This window comes from Heliconius melpomene, chromosome 3, assembly GCF_056956725.1.
Source record: "Heliconius melpomene rosina isolate 202511_hmr_F chromosome 3, ASM5695672v1, whole genome shotgun sequence".
In the NCBI taxonomy this organism is placed as follows: domain Eukaryota; kingdom Metazoa; phylum Arthropoda; class Insecta; order Lepidoptera; family Nymphalidae; genus Heliconius; species Heliconius melpomene.
The window spans coordinates 9761815-9778330 of NC_140391.1; the positions used below are offsets into that span (position 1 = coordinate 9761815).

Sequence of the window (16516 nt, forward strand, 5' to 3'; positions counted from 1 at the left end):
GATCAATCTTGAAATTTCATTCATGGATATAAAATTTATGAAAAAACGGTATCTCAAGATCAGGCGTTAGTTAATTAGATAAAAAAATATAAGTCGAGAAGATTGTACAAAAAAAATAAATTAGCTAATAATATAACCTTTTAATCTTATCGATAGAGGCTGTTACAATTGCGTCTCATTTATTATCAAAATATATTTATAAATACAACTTCTTTTCCTTTTTTTTGCGAAAAATAATGGCAGGAATAATTTTGGGTTTTTTTTTTTGTCGAAAATTGTAAGGGATATATAATTAAAATTCAAAAATATTACTTATTTAAATTTATTGCAGACACTAATGTCCAGTCCAGTAACCCCGCTGAACTGAGTTTTGGTGTACGACCCACGTGTTACAAATTAAAACCTTAATTTATTTACAAATTACTTTAAAAATAAATAACCAATTCATACTAATAACCGAGTAGGGATCCGCCATCTTGCAAAAACATTCGACAAACTAACGACTCCCAATATAATTATGTTCTCGTTCGTCGAATGCTCAGATAATGACGACTAAAGCTATCAAATTTTCCTAATAATAACAAAAATCAAACTTTTGTTGTGGTTTAAGTTACGAGATCATTGTTTTACGTTAAAAATACAGAAAAATAATAAAATATCGTATGAACACAGCTGGTGTGATTCATTTACAAGACACACAACAAATGTTATAAATATACAATAATATAATATTCATTTAGGAGAACCGAAACGTCCACTGTCACCAAAAAGTAATTTCAAAATGTCTTGGTCTTTATTGCTGTGATAATAAAAAAATGTTGAATTAATTATATTTTTATTTAAACTCGTCATATAATTTAAAGTAGACATTGGGTTCTCAAATTATAAACAACAATAACAACAAACGGCTTAGGATTGCACAATTTGCTTATAATTTTGAATTTTCAAATACATAATATATGTATATATGAATACTATGGATATATAATTAAATTTCAATAAAATCAAATCACAGTAGGATTGTTTTTTTGTTTTATAAAGATCGATTTTGCCCTTATAATTACGTACGTCTATATGTTAATGTCATAGTCGCCTATAATTTATATGGCAACAAATGTTTTTTTATACATGTATTAAAGAAAAACTAAATTAAATTATGCATCAATGGAAATATATAAGATCGAAAAGACGAACTGCGCCTAGCGAAAACGGTGGGACATCGTAAATTATAAGATAGTTGTACAATTAGAAACATATATTTTTCTTTCTTTTCTTGTAATTTTCTTCAAAATGTAAGGTAATTAAACAAAAACCTTAAAAAAACACAGATATTTAGAATTCATTTGATTAAAAATATTATAAACATGTATACACATTGTACATTAAATATACCTAAAAATTTCGCCTTGCTGCGCTTATATAAAATCAAAAAAACACACTGACTGTATATAAACGAAAGTAAGGGCGCATCGGTTAATATAACTAATTTATATTATCTTGAAATGTAGAATATTTAAATCAATGACAAATAGAAATAATTTAAAATATCGTGCTTCATATCACATTCCATGTTCTACATAAAATATGTATATGTCCACATATATGGAAAGAGTAGTCTGAATATTTAATAAGTATAAATTTATAATAGTAACAGGCAAAAAAAGGTAAATAAGGAAGCTAAAATAACTTGTGTGTATACTTCGCCCAGCGCAGCGCATCTAACAAAAAACTAAAGAAATCTGTACAAACCTATATATCAATTCATATCATTACAAAATGTAAAAAATAATAATACATTTTCTACGACGTCAAATACATATAAACTTTGTAAATATGAATCAGCTTTTTTTTCATACATTTCATTGTATTAAAAAATAATATTAATTTGTATGTTATTTGTCAAGAAAATTATAAATACAACTTAAATGAAGTAATTTCTACCTAATACAATATAATTTACAGCAAAAGCTCTTGACATACCAAAATGTACCTTCGTCCAAAACATTAGCTGTCTGTCTGTCTACTTATTTCTAATAATCTTTAGATTTAAGTAGTTAAACTTATAGAATGGTACAGTCTGGACCGAAAATCAAAAACATAAGTATTAAAAAGGAACACAAAAATTCATATTAAGGTCTATTGCGTATTGGAGTGCGGAAGACATTTAAGTATGAAAAAGTAAAAATTTATCAATTAATATTATTAAATATAATTAAAATAAAGTTGATAATAAATAAATCTATGTCTATAATAATAATTAATATAAAACTAGCAATATTATTCTTGTTACAAAAAACACAATGAAAACGCGACGTTTAAAGGTAATTTACTAAGGCTTGAAATTTTTTGAGCAATTCTCATTATAATAAAAGTTATAATACAATATTAGTTTAAATTGTATTTAGAAAAAAATCCTGTGAAATCTGCTAAAAACTATGGTACACATAATTGTGTATATGAAAACTTGATTACGACTTTAAAACATCGAGATATTTGAATAAGTTTCTTAATATTATTATTATTAGTATTGACCATATAATATAATTACATCGGTTAATGGATTTTTATTATTATTGGTTATTTAAAAAAAATGTAGCAAATTCAGAATTCCACATGCCTAATCTATAACCTATTAGTTTAGGGAGTTATAAGACATGGATTATAATAGATAAAATATTTGAAAACTTTAGGCATTTAAAAAAAATAATTCGTTAATTTTAAACACTATCTAATATTGCAAGATTGAATGTTGATATGTATTTGTCGCTTTCACAGAATTTTCTTCGGTGGACTATTATAAGGAAATTAAAGCTACTGAATATTATGAGGGCTCAAGAGTGACGCACAAATAAAGTGATTTAAGAAATGGAGAGAGGCCTGTTACTATGTTTATGATTGTTTCTTTAGCTTCGCGTCGTATCCCACATGTAGCAGACTCGGTAGGAGCCGGAGATATTCCGTTTTCCACTTTTCGCCCAATTTCTTAGATATTGTATTTAGGGTGGTGGTGAGTTCTACCACCACTCAAAAACACAATGTTCTATTTTCTTAGCAGAGCTGAGAAATGAGAATTGTCTATTATATCGAGTGGAGATTGAATGTATAACCAAAATCCACCACAACATCATTGGTTTGTTAATAATAATTAATAATAAAAATATATCATAAAATTATTCGACGGATATGGATTCAAATTCCATTTAGAGAAAAAAATAATATATGACATACTTAGGTTGGCATAATAAAATTTGCCAACCTTGTGATTTGTTACTACGCTGTATGGCTCTCTGAAAATTAAAGTCGGTTAAAAAAATTGTGGCCTATTGAAATACATAAAAAAATTTTGACATTAATATTTTTAAAACTGAAAAAAAAATGAAAAAAGTGTCTTAACCCCTCAATAACATAGTTTACTTATATAAAAAAATATAAAATAGAAAAGCGGGGTACTACTACCAAAAATGCCCATATAATTTGACTATATAATACTCGCAACCACGTTGTTGTACGACGGGGTCTCATATACAACTACCGTCTATTTACAAAATTCGTAGGACTCATATAGTTTTCACAACCTATTTAGATTAGAAATATAATTTAGTACTGACACTGAATATTCTTTAACAAAAGATCTATCAATTCGTATAAAAACTAGCGATACGCACGCGGCTTTACCCGCTTAAACTTATTGTTAAATCTTTACATAAATTATATATGCTTATGTATATATTACTGTAAAGTTTTGTCTAAATCCATTCAATAATTTTTGCATGAAATTGAAACAAACATCCATCCTCACAAACTTTTACATTTTTTTTTCATTAGTAGGTTAGGATTGAGGTTGCTGGTACATTTCTAAAGGAAGATTTATTTTTATCATTAGCCAGATATCGAGATATGCTATTTTCTTGTTTAGTTTTTTTTATATTTTAAAGTATTATAGAAATATTGTTGGCAACATAGCAAGATTTTTACAAGATCAAGTCAATCAATCAAAATTATCAGGCTAATTAAAAAAAGTCTTTCTATACGATGTTAATGTTTAAATCGATGTAATGTACAACATAAATACACATAATTATAGTTTCTACGTATTCCAATATCCTCGTTATCAATGGGTATCATACACATCATACTACTTATACACATACAACATAGATATTTCCAATTGACAACGCAGACAAACTGCCGGTAAAATCTAATCATAAAATAATATATTTTTGCTAAAGCTCACTCAGTATCAGTAATACAATTGAAAACTGAAAAATAATGCAAATAAGGACACCCAACGTCCCGTCGTACAACAATATGCTAGAATGAAATTGCAAAATGCCGTAACTCCGTCAATTTACACGCAAACTTGGTCCTGTATTTACACAATAAAATTTAAATTTAACTAAATATTTACATTGTGGCGGCGCCATATTGGAATATTCGATAATAGTGCTGCTATTCCGTACATATATACATACAATTTGAAGAGATTATCTAACAATATTAAATAAGTTAGCAGCCTTGATTATTTCTATAATGTTTCAATGTTAATATCATACAGATTATCATATCGTAATATGCAAAGGAAACACTAACTATGAACGACACTTTAGGAAATATATGAATTATATAAATGCAAATATAGCAATATTCATTTTCTTCTTGTTAATTTTTTTTATGTTCTTGCCTAACTCAGTGGTTATTTTATTTTCTATTATATACATGTTATAATATATCAGTTTTTTTATTTTTTATTGTTATTTTTTTTTACACTACAAACTCATGGTCCGTTAAAGAGGCGTATATCGGTTAAAGTCCAATAATATTTGTTCAAAGCCGACAAGAAATTACGAATACATTTTTAATATAATTTTCAACAAATATCGATCTGAATGGAAGAAAATTGCTTTATTTTGCGTCTATACAATCCAAATATCACATAACAAAATAGACAACGAAAAAAAAGGCAGCACTATCAACACATATTTACGCTTCAGTCGCAACCGGTTCTCGAGCGTGATGTATTTTGACGTGTTTATTATGATTTGATTTGTTGCTGGAAGTTTTCCCGCATATATTACAGGAGAACGGCCTCGCACCACTATGCACTTTCATGTGTTCGGACAAATAATAACTTCTATGGAACGATTTACCACATTCCGGTACTTTGCACACATACTTCTTCGCCATTTCGTGCTCTCTGACGTGTCGTTGACAGTTGTATTTCCTTATGAACTGACAGCCGCAGTAGTTGCACGTATAGGGACGTACAGACTTATGAGCATTCATGTGTGATATATATTCTGTGTGTCGTATAAATGCACCTTTGCATAGGGTGCATTTATAAGGCTTCGCTGAACGACTGAGGTGGGTCCACCGGTGCAGTTTAAGGTTCCATTTGGTTGTGAATCCTTTGTTGCATATGATGCAGTTGTAGGGACGCTTGCCGCTGTGCGTTAGGAGGTGAGCGCGTAGATTCGCTCGGAGGTATAACTGTAATTGATGATTAAAAAAATTGAGAATAAATGATAAAATTCAACACTCTCATAATATTTTTAAATAACTTTAATACCCTTACGATAGTATATTTGCTTGTAACGCCAAAGCGATGCAGCTGGTTTTAAAGTTATTTATAATTACATGTCATTTTTGTGGATTCGATCTCTACTCAGAATATTGATTCTTATATTTAAATAAATAAAATAAATAAATATAATAAACATTAGCCTTCAACTACGCGCTCTGTCTTACACACCGTAAATAGAGGGCATAGATTAAGGCATGGCCACGATTTCTTCTGTCTTTCTATACCTACATTTTCAAAATGGCTACCTAGTTATATACAAAAAAACGAAGTAAATTTACCTGTTTACACACAGGACACGGCACATTTTCCCTTCCCTTCTGCGCATCAGCGAAATGTTCATTATGCGACCTCCGTACGTGTCTCGTAAGCGACGCCGCGTGAACAAATTTGTCGCTGCAGTACAAACACGCTTTGGGCTTGTCCTCATGGGTTTCCTTATGCCAGAGGAGCTTGGCCCTAGAGTGGAACACAGCACCACAATGGCAGACGAAGTCGCGGATTTTTGTCTTCTTTTTGAAGTGGTGACGGTCTCTGTAATATTATTATTTATTCACTTTATGGGAACCCAATATTTTATACTATTGCTATTGTAAAAAGTATAATATAAAGTGTATACCGCATTTAAAGGCTAAATTAACGTGTTTATTGTTAGTTACTTATTAAACATCAGAAAGGTTAAAACATATATGTTTTTTAGTAGCAATAAGTTTTCTTTTGGTGTTGATTTTTTTATGGTACAAGAAAACTGTTTAGCTTAGAATGAGATTTATACTTTGTTGTGAAATTTAATTATATATTTAAAAAAATTAATTAAACATTTATATGTAACACCACTGTGATTTTAAAAGGAACTTATTTAAACACAATGGAACAAAAATGTGTACTTAAAACCCTCAATATGGAACGATCGAATTTATCTGTCGCAAAACCTAGTATTACGAACACTGTTCTCCACATTCCACACAATTATCGAGACATTGTTGAGTGGCGCAACTCAACGCCGTTCACGCACACACATACCTGTGTTGCACCATATTGGAGTACCGCCTGAAGGTGTCGTCGCACAGCGTGCACTTGACGGGTGCGCGGCCCGTGTGCGTGTTGTGGTGCTCGGTCAGCTTCTGCCGCGTTATGAAACGCTTCTCGCATATGTCGCATCTGGAAATATATTGTTAATACTTATTTATTTAGTGTTAAGAAGCTAAGTTCCCATTTAGACTCATCTGTTTTCCAATTTCCGCCGAATTCTTGTGGCGTGTTAAGTGTTGGAGCGAGATAATTAAAATATTCAGATTCCCAAGAATGACGTGATCGAACCCCCAACTGATAGTTTATAGTTGCACGCTTGTGCCCTTGCACCGCGGCAACCTACTCAATATTTATTTATTTTCAAGTATAAAGAAAAAAAAATGCTTCAAGTGTCATTTCCCACCGAGAATAGAAAAATATTATAAAAAATCTATAAACATATCGAAAATATAATATTTAGTGGCCTTACGAACCTAATAAGTGGTAAGTGGTTATACCTAACAAAAAGTATCAAGTACTATACTTTTTTGTTTCAGATTCACGCTGTGTTCCGCATCCCCTGTATAGCAGAGTCAGAGGGAATCTACGGTTAAGTTCGTTTCACACGCATCAATTTTTTTGATTTCATGTTAAGTGGAAAAAATTAATGCTGCATTTTCTAATGTCACTAGAGTTAGGAAATGAAAATAATCGAGCGAAAATCGAATCCACTACCGTCATGTTAGCCACCAGGAGGGGTATAAAGAATTTTTTTTTTATATTTATTCGAGTAAAAACTAAATATATCTATTTTATAATAGAAGCACACGCACACACAAACACAACCACTCTCTATGTCAAAACAATCGTTATCACAGTTTATAAACAATAACACTAACAGATTATATTTAGATAACGCAAATAAATATTTATTTTTGATTGAGGTTTAAAATAGAATAAAGATGTAAACACATTCTTTATGACGACATTGTAATTCTTTATTTTTGGTTACCTGCAACTATCGTGCAGGTTCAATTTCCACAGAAAACTATATTTTTATAAATTATAAATACCATCATTTCCTTTTATGGTAGGATTAAACAAAGCACGGCCTTTACATCCGCCATTTAACACGTAATATAGCAAAATGGCTCAAGAATATAATATACTCTGAATTCTATAATCTTGACCCATTTTGTATGTATGGTTTAAATTATTTTTACCTAATTCAAGATGCGTAAAGATAATTTTCTTTAATAATGTATGTATATTGAAATATAATAATAATCTTTCTTTCTAAAATAACATATAAGTATGGGATCTCATAGATACCAAAACACACCAAACCAAAACCAAAGCACACAAGAAAACACACCAAAAATCCATCCCATGAATTAGGCAATATTATTTTATAATATTAATATCATTTATAAAATAATATTTAATATATTAATTGACATATTAAAGCTTTGTAAAAACAATTTACGTATTTTAAATACTCAATTTTAACTCGCTGCGCTCGCAAAATCTCGGTAGTTTTCACATTTTGACCGAAGCGAGAAATTAATTTTTGAATTTTTAGAAATTTTTTTACGCCTACGTGGTCATATCTATATGTTTGCAAATTTTCATCTCAATCGGTCAAACCGTTTGGCAGCCTATTGGTGCCAAAGGGCGTAAAAAGTCTCCAGCAGAGCGCTCAATAATATTTGTAATCCTTATGTCCTTGGTAATTAAATAGCAATGACATATTATAAAAAAAAATTAAATATTTTAGTAATTTCTTTGTTTAAATAAATTGAATTTGTACTTCAAATTATAGTTAAAGCAATGACTTATTAGAATAATCTTCCAAAATAAATAGTTATGTAATCTTTCACACCAAATCGGGGCGGAAAACCAAAAATTATAAGAAAACTCATTTCATTTTCTTAATATCAATTATTTCATGTTATTATTGACATTCAAGTTGCTAAATTAGTAATAAATAACTTCACTAAATTTATTTAAAATAATGTTAGTGTATATGTGAATGTCTACATATGTTAGTAAAAACCAATACTGACACCATTTGTTAAGTAAAATAATATAATAAATATACAAACACTGTAATTAATAATTTGTTAATATATTCATTAAAATGGGAATGTTTTAATAGAAAAATTATAACAAGTGTATAAGAATTTCAATGTTGCTTGATAAAAACGAGCAGCTCAATGGTCAGACCGCTCGTACGGTAACCAACAGATGCGGGTTCAATTCCACTACACACTACATTAAAATTTCTATACATATTCCAAAAAAATTATTAATCAATATGCAACTAGTTATCAGTTTGAATGAAACAAGCAATAAATCCTTGAAATGGACGTACATGCACAACTCACTTATAGTTCTTTATCCCTAAATGTGTTTTCACATGTAAGGCCAGGTTTGCTCTTCTAAAGAAACACTTTCCACAAGTCAAACACTCAAGCGGATGTATTTTAAGATGGGCGTGGAAAGCCGCATCTGTTAATTGGTCCACTTTACATGTCGGACATATGAAATCTTTCCTGCGTTTCTTGTTTTCTTGCTTTAATATGCCGTCGAGGGACGGTTTAGCTTCGAATTGCTGGTGGTAGACTTGGAGCATAGCAGACGCTATTGTTTCCTTAGAGTCCATTGATAAGAGATTGCCTGAAAGTTTTTTTTATTAATCATGTTTATATATATATTTAGCATTAGACAAAGCAGAAAGAACTTAGTTTGAAGAGAAAATTTTCAAGATATTGCTGATTAGTATTGATTTAATAGCTACCTTTTCAAACATTCAGTGTAAAAAGATGAATAAGATTGTTAAGCACCCATTTTTATTATTGGTGCAACATCATTGTAAAATTTGTAGCGCTTATTTATTTTAATCCTTCATTTTTTTTCTATTATTAAGTGTTTGGATTTTAGCTATAGCTGATTCGCTTCACGCTTTATCCCGCATATAAAAGGGTTCACAGAGAGAACCTTCTGCCAAGCGTACGTGTAGTGGGCCGGGCTTACCCCATAATAGCCCTGTGCCCCCCAGAAAATCGCACAAAAAAATGCCTTGAAAACTTTTTAAAAAATAAGAATATATCGAACAGCGTATATCTGCTCAAAGTTAAACCTCGGGCCCGCTTAGAAAATATATCTAGATACGCCCATGCTGCCAAGACCTTATAAGCCGCTCCGTCTAAATTCGAACGCGGAACTTAATGCCGCACTTTAGTAATAGAATATAAATATATATAACAATTATACCTGCTAAAACATGCTCATCGGGTTTCTCCTCCTTCTTTATCGCTCTCGCCGTCATAAGGCGGCTGTATGAAGTTTTTGAGTTCGAGCAAGTTGGTAACACGTGAACGTTTGCTTTATGGGCACGCAGTTCCTTAAGGGTTGGGAACTTGTTACCGCATTGTGCACAATTGTGCATACGTGGCGCCTTTGGAAAGGGAATATCTTCCTCTCTGAAATTTATATTAATTTAGCTTCAATAAATATTATTAATTGACTGTTTTACTTAAAATTATCTTGATGATCGTAATTGATTATAGATGTTTTTGTTAAGGAAATGATATCATTTCATTTTTATTTACCACAGGTATATAGTAGGATAAGCAGAACCTAGTATCAAGACGAAAACCCCTTTTGAGATGGAATTACAGGATAGTGGTGTAAAATTTACTTAAAATCTCGCCAATCTCCCGTATTTTTGAATGGCATGACATCAAAGCCATTTACAATAAGTTCTTTTCTTCTTCATTTACAGGAGTACCTCAAGAATCCAAGAACCCTTAGGATAGGATCCTATGTTTGGAACCCTTTTTTTCAATATATTTATTTATAAATGACATTTGTGATACAATTCAATATTCTGATATTTATATATTCGCTGACCATAAAGTTTGTTTTGAACAATATAAACAAACAATGACGGCTTGTTACTTCAACAGGACCTAGATATTATTACAGAATGATGTTTGACAAATAAAATTACCTTATATACTAACAAATGCAACCATATTAAATTTACTCGTAAGAGAAATAGAAAGCAGAGATCTTATAAAATTGGTACACGGAAATTAAATGAAGTTGACCATATTCGTGACCTAGGCATAAATATTGATAGCCAGCTAAGATTTACCCGTCAAGTAAACAAAATGCTCGATTCTTGGACTTGTGTGACTTAGATATGCGCTGAGATGTTCACGGGAATTTAAAAGAGTGGAGACTTTATTACAATTATATTACAGTTATGTTCGCCGCAACCTAGAATACTGCTCAATTTTATTATATTTTAATCTATATACTATTAATACCACTTATTATTTTATTAGTACATGATGTGATTGTCTTTAATTGGGAAAACATTTAGTCTATAAATATATCTCCATGTAATTTGGCCATGTTGTAATATTTCTTGTGTTGAAGATAATAAATAAATAAATATCAACATTTATTTTTTAGCTTCACGCTGTATACCGCACATGGCAGTGAAAAAGAACCTGGGAACCTAACGCTCCGTTCCCACTAATGCGCTTCACTGATTCCGCTAAATTTTGAGTTGAGTGGCAAAACTTAACGCAGCGCTTTGCCATCTTACCAGAGTGAGGAAATGAAAATATTAAATATTTCGCGTCCACGAGTGGGAATCAAAAGTACAACCTGTCACGCACACAATTTTGTATTTATTTAGTACAAAAAAATTATTTATATCGCGTAAAAATTAAGGGTGAATATATTTAGGTATAACAACAAGATAAAAAAGAAATCAAAATATTTTACTGACATATTTTCAATTTTCTCTGTCACTTCAACGTCAGAGCCGTCTGACACCCAACTTTCCCGCGCCATTAGATCGTACGCTTCTGCCGCGGGCGGCACTCCGGAATACATCTAAAAAAAATTAAAAACAAATTATTTATTTATTTATAATATTTCATAAATTTTAAGTCAATTTTTTTATTCATTAAAAAAGTAATGCATTTACTTAAATAGTTTTTTTTTTTTGCAAAGATTAAAAGCATTAAGCCTAAAGCCTTAATTTTAAGATTAAAAAATAGTACAAGAATAATCCAGTTACACACATAAATATATTGGTAGTTGGTTACTTTAGTTGTTTTTTTCCGATATTAGCCTTAAATCGACTATCTTTATAAAGTAGGAGCTACTTATTTACATCGCGTATACGACCTTGACACAAAAACCGCGATTTCGAAGCTAATTGTATAATTATTGTTAAACTCTTACAGTTGAATATAAACTGTGAATAAATTTAATATATAAATATTTAATCGCCAAGCTTACCCCGTTCCAAGGTGACTCCATATCTCCATTGCTTTCCTGCCCGCTCAGTTCACCTCTCGGCGGCATTCTTTCATCTGCACAAATGTTTAATGGTGGCTCACCCTCACTTCTACTTTCACATAAAACATCTACTTTGCTGTCTTTTTCGCCCCTATCCGTTTGTTCTTCCCCCGCGCCAATGTCGGAATAATCCATACCACTCTCTGCTATTTTATAACTCTCGTGGATGAAATTGGGCAAAACGAATTCACTCTCTTTTTGTGAAGGCTCTCCCCAAACGTACATCGCGTCTTTAGCAACATCTTTAGAAAAATTAGATTCCTTCTGGGCTTCGAAAGTTTCTCCTCTGTCAGGTGTGAAATAATCTGCATAAATATTGTCACCAAAATAATTTTCATTCATCATAGACACAAATTGCTTATTTTTTGACGTTGCCTCTAATTCTAATAGCTCCCTGTGATTTGAATCATCATCAAAATCCGCCATATTGCTATAATTGATCACATTAATGGGCCTAAGTGTCTCCATAGGTGCAATATCAGCAGGAGACCTTACGGCTTCATTGCTAAATTCGTTACTAGAATTTACTTCCTCTTTAATTTGCACCAAGGCATTATATGCATTGCTTGAAAAATCATTGGAATGGTTGACGTTGGACGGAGTAACTGGTTCGATATCCATCGACTGTTCCTCGGTGTTAGCGTCGAAATTATTACGATCGTCAACATCGATATCTTTGATTTTTTCAATGGAAACAGTCTGTAGATTAGGTTTAATTTCCATTAAATCTGGTTGGCGGATTTTAGTGATGGAAAAATTTTCTGGTGACTTACGAGATGATGATGACGCTCTTGGCTCTTGCTCTGCTAGAGCTGCTTTTGAAGGATGATCCAATTTAGAATTCCTTATTTGCAAAATTTTTTTATGTTTCTTTACGAAAATATTGTTCAGCCTTAAAACATTATTCTTTTGTGCTTTGCCAGATTTTTTGCGAGTATCATTACCATTACATAAAGAACTTTGGTATGGTTGACTACTTTCGGGTTTAGGTGATGGTAGGATGTGTTCAGTTGAGTTATCACCCTGTTCCGATAATTCACTGCAAGGCGATATAGAAGGTTTTTCATTGCATATAAGATCAGGAACTGGACAACTGTCCGAAAATTCTGTATCTAGTTTATTTTCTAAAGAGTTTGATTTAGACGAAGAATCTTTAAAAGATTGATTAGATGAACCTTTTATTCCAGTAAATGCATTTGATGTTATACTATCTACACTAATACATGAACGTTGGGTACATTCATCCATTATACTTGTGGGATCTTCATCTAAATCTGGCAATATTTTTTCTGGAGTTACTGAACGATCAGGGTAATCAGAATCAGCTGAACCTGTCAAATCCATAACAGTATTAAGCATATTTTTATGATGTTGGACAGGAACTTCCACTTTAATATTACTAAGAATTTTTAATCCTTTACTAGACCCTGGTGATTCAGTTTTCAATTCACACTTTTCTTTTTCAAGTTTTCTCTTAATTGGATGATTTTTTTGCTGCGGAGTGCGAGGTATTTGACTTTCTTCATTAGATTGACCGTCTGTCATAGGACTGACTTCAATAATCAATGTTTTATTAGTGTCATTGACCATACGCTGGGAAGTTTTATTAGTCATACTTTGCATATATGATGGTATACCTTCATTAAATATAGGATTACATGGTTTTGGCATTAGATGTTGCGGTGTTGAATACATGCACGATGTGTTACCGTACTGGTCAACAACCATTACATTTTGATACATAGAACTACTTTGAGCCACATTTGTAACAGTTTCAGGGCCTCCAAGCACAGGTGGCATATTTGAAGGAAAAGGCTTACCATCAATATTGTGCACCATTTCCCTATAAATAATATGAGAGTTTTGTGTAACTACAGTAGTTCCAGGTGTAAATCCGGTATTCAGTGGATTAAATTGGCTACTAAGAGGATTCATTGTTGAAGGCATTGATTTTGGGTCTAGCATTGGTGACCCTGGCATACTTCCAGCCATAATCATATTATTTTGCGTATTTTTTTGCATAAATGTTGGTGGTGTAGGCATCATTACATGCATTGGTTTCCCTCCAGGGGACATATATTGCATTCCACTCATATTGGTTTTCATTAATAAATTTCCTTGTTTAGGTAAAATCTTTGCAAAGTCGCCACTCCGTCTAGGCACTGTTGGCATCATACCTGGTGGAAGCTTTACTCCCGGCCCCATGACAGGCATACTATATGCAAATAAATTATTTGAATTCTCTACTTGTGCACTATATTCTGAACTTCTTGAAAATTTTATTTCTGTATCTTCTTGTTGATCTCCATAGTAGGGATATTGTTGATCGAATTCAGAAGCTGACAACTGACCATTAGAGCCATATGTCTTCTGTGTTTTATCAGATTTCACTGTACATGAATCAGAACACTGACTGGAATTATTATTAGAGTTATGGTTTTCAAATGAAATATTTCCAATTCTAATATCTGGCGTTGGATTTCTTGAATTGCTTGAAATTGGGGTTGATTTCGTGCGGCTCGGTGTTCTTCTCCAATACCTATCAGTATCACTATTACGATGGGAGTTGCCCCAGCGGCCACTGTCATCTGTAGCTGGAGTACGTGATCTGCTTCTATATGACCTTTCTGAGTTCAATGGAGTGGTACTTCTGCTTCCAAAGTTAGAATTTTTTGCTGATAGGCTACATAATGCTTTTATTACTTGATCTTTTGGATGTGTATCCAAATGTGATGCTAATGACATCCCACTGTGTAGATACAGTGTACACACAGGGCACTGAACTCTTTGATCCATGTTTATTTTCTATATAATATAAATATATACAAAAAAACGCGTCGCGCAGGTTAACCCTGGCGAGGCGTGAAACGTTATATCGTCCAATGCGCACTCAGATCGAAGCACCACTTTGCACGGCGCCCCTCAATCCTGTCACGCGCATATTCACTATACACACGTAAAGCGAATGGCCCACAACACATATCTTCACTATAACTCGTCTCCTTATCGATCTGTCGGACAAAATAAAGCAACGTCAGTAAAAATGAACGATTTCGCATGACCAAACACCAAAAAACTAGTTCGATATACGATTAAGAGACAAAAGAAAACAAAAGTCCAAGATAAAGGCCATTGATATATAAAAAAGTCGAATACGAGAAGAAAGAATTGAATACCTTTGTAGTGTTAACATAATAACGGGGCTTACCTCTTTATAATATGTGTCATGTATAGTCCATATCATGGACACCTTTAAAATAGATCTTTTTTTATTATTTATGACTACGCTAATTCTAAAAATATTTCCAAATAGTCAGACATATTGCGATATTGCAGACGTCTTGATCACAGGTTCACATCACATCACCACAGAATGCTCACGGCAACACAAAATCTTTCATATTCCGATATACGACATTCGAATTTCTGCGACATGATATCTTTCATAATACCATAGTATAGTACTAGAACTTATTCAACGATCGATTCTACAACTACCGATGTATGCGTGAAAAGAAATAGTCATTTAGTGTCAATAAACTATAAAGCTACATACACACAATTAAATATTTTCATATTGGCAAAGTTCACTTTGTGTAACATAAAATTAACCATACCACTTAATTCTATATTGTTCATAAAAGTACAAAATGAAGATTTTTATAAGAATATATATACATATATATTTTTTCTTATGAAGTTTGTAAAATAAATCTAATCTCTAATTAATCTATATCGTATAATAGATTTATTAAATACTAGCGACCCTCTTGCGGCTTCGCCCGCTTTAACTACTGGATTATTCATGTAATGTATGTTTGCACTTAAGATAATGTGAAAATTAATTAAACCCTAATGCAACCCGCATTTTTGTAGTTTCAATAAGGATTTTCCAATTGTTTTACACAGCAAGGAATTTTTAGTAGGTACCGTAATTTTAAATCTGTGCTACTAATCTTTTCAAGTACTTATTAAAATATATTTAAATGACTATTTTTAGATAGTTTAAAAATAGTTAAACGGAAGAAGTTATAAACAAAAACCTACCTACTAATAACTACTACAAAAAATGTGAAACCAAATATATCGCGCATAAATAATACATTCAACTCCAATTATCCAATACGTGCAAACGCATCTAACTAAATCTTCGTTGCTATAAAGGCAGCCGGGTTTTTTTTTTTCGAGCTTGTGGTTAATGCTGAAGGGGGTATTCTGTCCCTGATGAAAAGCAAGCACGACGTGGCTGCCTGTGAGGAAAATTAAATAGAATACATGGGCCGGAAATCTAACCCGGGCCGCCCGCGTGACAGGCGAGCATTCTACCACTGAACCACCGATGCGTGTAAGGCAGGCGGGCGCGGCGGACACATGGCGAGTGGCGAGCCGTTTCGCAGCAAGGATTTTTTTGATATTGTTACAACTTCTAAAGTACTTATTAAAATGAAAAACAGTAAAAGACAGTTTTGGTCTACATTAAATGGCCAACGTAACTAATGTACTTATTTATATGCTGAGAGTAAGGAATAAGTGAAACTTGAG

At 32.2% G+C, this 16516-nt stretch overlaps 1 protein-coding gene across 1 annotated transcript; it reads right to left on the reverse strand.

Moving 5' to 3' along the window:
- Window positions 1-306: 306 nt before the first annotated feature.
- On the reverse strand, window positions 307-15440 carry LOC146540131 (uncharacterized). Its single transcript, XM_085207436.1, has 8 exons — window positions 15183-15440; window positions 11915-14985; window positions 11397-11503; window positions 9866-10074; window positions 8977-9268; window positions 6602-6739; window positions 5860-6112; window positions 307-5487 (listed from the first exon to the last, which is right to left on the reverse strand). Exons 2-8 carry the CDS (start codon window positions 14768-14770, stop codon window positions 4981-4983), a joined length of 4362 nt encoding a protein of 1453 aa, XP_085063562.1. The 5' UTR covers window positions 14771-14985; window positions 15183-15440; the 3' UTR covers window positions 307-4980.
- Window positions 15441-16516: the final 1076 nt, after the last annotated feature.